We start from the raw sequence: 4,589 nt of genomic DNA on the forward strand, positions 1-4,589 counted from the left end.
GCCGAGCCCATTCAGCAATATTTATTAAACAATTTACTGTGTCCTTTGGCTGGCTGGCCTCTGTGGGGAATTCATAAGAACCAGAAGTAATCCCTGCCCATAGTGGGTGAACTTAAAATTTTCTTAGGGAAGAGCAGCCTTATACACTGATAATCTGAAGCTAGTATTGAAAGTGATAAGTACTTTAGGAGTGTTGTAAACTTTGCACAGAGGGAGAGATTAAATTCAGCACTGGGAATTAGGGAAGGCCTGACTGGACTTTGAAGGATGGGTAGAAATGGACCTGTAGAAACACAGGAGGGGCTTAAAATCTTTTCCAGATCATGATAAAATAACTTTAACAAAGTTTCCATTTAATGATGGCAACAATTAGAAATGTAGAATTACAGAATGATAAAGGACCCTAGAGAAACAATATACTTATTTTTCAAATGAGGAAACTGCGGCCTAGAAGGGAAAATGATTTACCTGCAATCAAACAGCTAGGACTGGGTCTAGACCCTTTTCTTACATTTCAGTTTTCTTTGTAATAACTTCAGTTATTACAGTCTTTATAAACTCATAAGGTAAAAAGTTGCTTCTTCTAAAGATGACAAAATCATGAAAAAATCCCTGGAATCTTCTTGTTTCCAGTCTCATGCAGTTCTGCATTAAGATTCCTTTTGAGTAAAAAATGCGTGGCCACAGTCCAAAGTTAATGTGTGTCCAAAAGGAGACGTGGAACAAAGAGCAGTTTGTAATTAAATCCTAAACTCAGAGCTGCACAGAAGCTGGAAAAAATAAAAAGCTTGAATACATTTGGTTTGATCATGTTAATGAAATGTTTCAGTCTACAGAGATATTTGGCTTTAAAAAAAAGTTGGTTGGGGTGGGTGCGGTGGCTCATGCCTGTAATCCTAACACTCTAGGAGGCTGAGGCAGGAGGATTGCTTGAGCTTAGGCATTTAAGACCAGCCTAAGCAAGAGTGAGACCTTGTCTCTATTAAAAACAGAAAAAATTAGCTGGGTGTTGTGCTGGGTGCCGTTAGTCCTAGCTACTTGGGAGGCTGAGACAGGAGGATCACCAGAGCCTGGGAGTCTGAGGTTGCTGTGAGCAAGGCTGATGCCCAGGCACTCTAGCCTAGGCAACAGAGTGAGATTCTGTATTAAAAAAAAAAAAAATTGTTTATTGAAAAGCCTATAAATCTCAGTTTCCACTTTCCTTCTAGATTTGTGACATTATTTCTAAATGGGAACAGGCTTCCAAAGAACAGCAGCCTGGCAAATGTGAAGGTACAAGAACTGTTCGTCTGACTTACAAGAACAGGTGTGTAATAACTGCATCCAAACGCCAGAGTGGGAGTACGGTGTGTGTTCAAATCATGCGGAACAGTTTAATTTCCTACCGAATAGCTTTGAAAGTTTATACACTTGTTTTATACAAATAATTCTTTCTATAGGATAAAAATTGTCACATCAAATGTTTCTAATTCTGAGCTCTTAACCTTATGAACAGTTATATTTTATACAAATATGCATTTTAACAAAGATCAGGGAAAAGTAGCTTCTCTTTTAAGGTAGATGATACAAAGATGAATTTTTTACTTTCAAAATTTCTTTTAACAGTATTATTACATTTTTTCATGAAAACCGAATACTTAAATGCCTTACTATTTATCTATAGTAAGCAGATATATTTATGTTTATCTCAGTCTTTTGAAAGTGATATATTCATATCTATTCCTTCTCATTCTCTCATATTCTTTCTCTCTCAGTATGAAGTGAGCTTCAACTCTCAGCCAATCACCTAGTTCACGGCTATGAGTAAAATAGTAATAGACACCAACCCAGTCCCTGATCTTTTGGAATTAAGTTTGGTTGGGAAGAAGGTTGTTCACCAGATACTCACTCTAAGGCAGTGGTTCTCAACCTTCCTAATGCTGCAACCCTTAAATACAGTTCCTGTGGGTCGTGACCCACAGGTTGAGAACTGCTGCTCTAAGGAATATATATGATGATACACTAAGTTCTCTGAAGGAAAAGAGTGGTACTGTGATGAGGAGCTTTACCTAGACTGGAGACATTGGGAGGCTTCTTTGAGGAAATGATGCTTATGCCAAGTTCAGAGGAAGATGGCAGTGGGAACATCACGATAGGTAGTAAAGGATATTTCAAGGCCCGTAGAAGGTGGCTGCTCGGTTTGTTTTAGCAATTGAGACAACGCCAGTGGCACTGGAGCATACGAGTATACCTTCATAAGGATAAATTTCAACACACTTTGGGATATGGTCAGAGAACAGATTTTCTTTCTTTCCTTTTTCAAAAAAAATTTTTTTCTTTTCTCTATTAGCAGAGGTAGTATTTAATAAACATGCTTCACTGACCAATTCACATTAACTATACCAAAATAAAGGGATTTTGATAGTTTTATGGGAAGCTGATACCCTATAAATTACGAGATCTATAAATGTCAGACCAAAAGCCTGGTGGAATTATTAGAGCAGTACTGAATTCATTCAGAGGCCTCCTTTTGGAAAATGTGTATAGACCTAAAATTGGAATTCGAGAAGCAAAGACAATATATGACATAAAGTAAGTGATAATCTTTGATCCAGTTCGGTATTTCTTTTTCCAATAATCTATCTCATGGAAATACCCACATAAATGGTGGCGTATTTCAGCATATTCCAGTATCTTCTTTGCCAAATTTTTCGTAACAGTGAAAAATTAGGAGGGAAAAAATATATGTTTATTAACAGGGGAACAGTTAAATAAATGCGGTGCATTCATATTTTGTACTCTTCCCTCATACACTTAGCCACTAAAGACCTCCCACTATCTGAACAAACACCACTGATTTTAGAAATTGGTAGTTGGGAACCTTGGAGCTTCTTTATTTAGGTGCTCATGGGCTGTGATGATTTACCAGAGTTTGAGTACCAAAAAGGTAACAATTCAACTTTGGTATCTAAGGTTTTAAAGTTACATGTTCCTAGAGATAAACAAAATTGCTTAAATAATGGACATCTAATAGGTTCCACTCCTGGAGGAACCTGTTTCCATTGATGGTTGTCTTCATCATGGCCCTTGGTGACTGGCGAGAACAGCAGACTGGAAGAGTTGGACCTTCCACGTGACTATTATAATTCTGTTTACTGCTGGAGCAGTAGCTCTCAAAGTGTGGGCCCTACACCGGCAGCCACAGGACCACATGGAAGCATGTTAGAAATGCAAAGCATTGGGCCTCTCTTCAGGCCCATTGAGTCAGAACACTTGGGGCTGAAGTCCAGGAGTTTGGGTTTTGACAGATCTCCACATAAGTTTTATACATGCTGAGTCCTTGTGAGAAGGACTGACCTACAGCTCCTCATCTCCACCTCTGCATTTTGCCTGCTTTGTGGAAGGAGCCAGCTTCGGGACCTACCCTGCCTTAGATATTTATGTAGAACAGATTCTTAGTTTTGTTGGAACCAAATGGAGGGACTTCTGTTTCTGAAACTATTGCTAATAATCCATAGCTTATTAATGTTTACTGTATACTAACTCTGATTATGATGGCTATGATTGGGATTGAATGAAATTTAGTCTGGGTATGGTGTTCTGTGCCTGTAATCCTAGCACTTTGGGAAGCTAAGTTTGGAGTATTGCTTGAGGCCAGGAGTTTGAGACCAGCCTAAGCAACAAGGCAAGATCCTTTTCTACACAAAAGAGAAAAATTATCTGGGTGTGGGAGCGCATGCTGGTAGTCCCAGCTCCTTGGGAGGCTGAGGCAAGAGGTTGCGTTAACCCCGGAGATGAAGGTTGCAGTGAACTTCGATGATGCCTGTGTACTCTACCCTTGACTACAGAGTAAGAACCTGTCTCAAAAAAAAAAAAGAAAAAAGGAAAATGTGGCTGAAATGGAGAAAGATGATCTGAAAGATAGATAAGGATAATGCTGCAAGTCTAGCAAACATCATGGGAAAGGACAATGAAAGTTAAGAGTAACACATGAAGAAGATTGCCTTGTTAAAAATAAAGCCTCATGACAGTATCTTTGACATCAGAAAAACAACTCAATTGAAAGGTTTAATTTTTAATAGAAGTCTGAAATGGCTGGATAGCCACAGCTATGAGAAAATACTGTTTCTAAATATGGTCATGCTTTGCATCTGTGTATAAATAGCTTAGGCAATGAGCCCTAATTTTCAGTGACACAGTTAGGAGGGGAGCTGGCTGTGACCTGTCACGCAGCCCAGGAATTGAATACCTATTCCCTTTTTCATGGAATTTTAAGTGTATATTTACCAACTTGTGGAATTTTAATTATTTAGATTCAGAGGCTAACGATCTAATTAGTAGGCTTTGAACTTGGTCTCATAGATGATATTTGGAAACTAACATTTAAATTCTTTTCATATTTAAAGTTTTTATTTAATTTGATTTCTTTTCTTTTCTTTTTTTTTTGAGACAGAGTCTCAATATGTCACCCTGGGTTGAGTGCCATGGTGTTGCACCTAACAGCAGCAACCTCATACTCTTGGGCTTAAGCAATTCTTTTGCCTCAGCCTCCCAAGTAGCTGGGACTACAGGCACCCGCTGCAATGCCCGGCTATTTTTTTTTTTTTTTT

At 38.5% G+C, this 4,589-nt stretch overlaps 1 protein-coding gene across 1 annotated transcript in view; it reads left to right on the top strand.

Annotated features, from left to right (window-relative positions):
- PLEKHH2 (pleckstrin homology, MyTH4 and FERM domain containing H2) overlaps window positions 1–4,589 on the top strand; it is a 115,590-nt gene that overhangs the window by 84,790 nt on the left and 26,211 nt on the right. Inside the window, exon 25 of the mRNA XM_023512058.1 lies at window positions 1,209–1,306. Coding sequence (XP_023367826.1) covers window positions 1,209–1,306 — 98 coding nt within the window. The remainder of the gene's footprint in view (window positions 1–1,208; window positions 1,307–4,589) is intronic.

This window comes from Otolemur garnettii, unplaced genomic scaffold (assembly GCF_000181295.1).
Source record: "Otolemur garnettii isolate 467f Iridium unplaced genomic scaffold, OtoGar3 scaffold00024, whole genome shotgun sequence".
Lineage (NCBI taxonomy): Eukaryota > Metazoa > Chordata > Mammalia > Primates > Galagidae > Otolemur > Otolemur garnettii.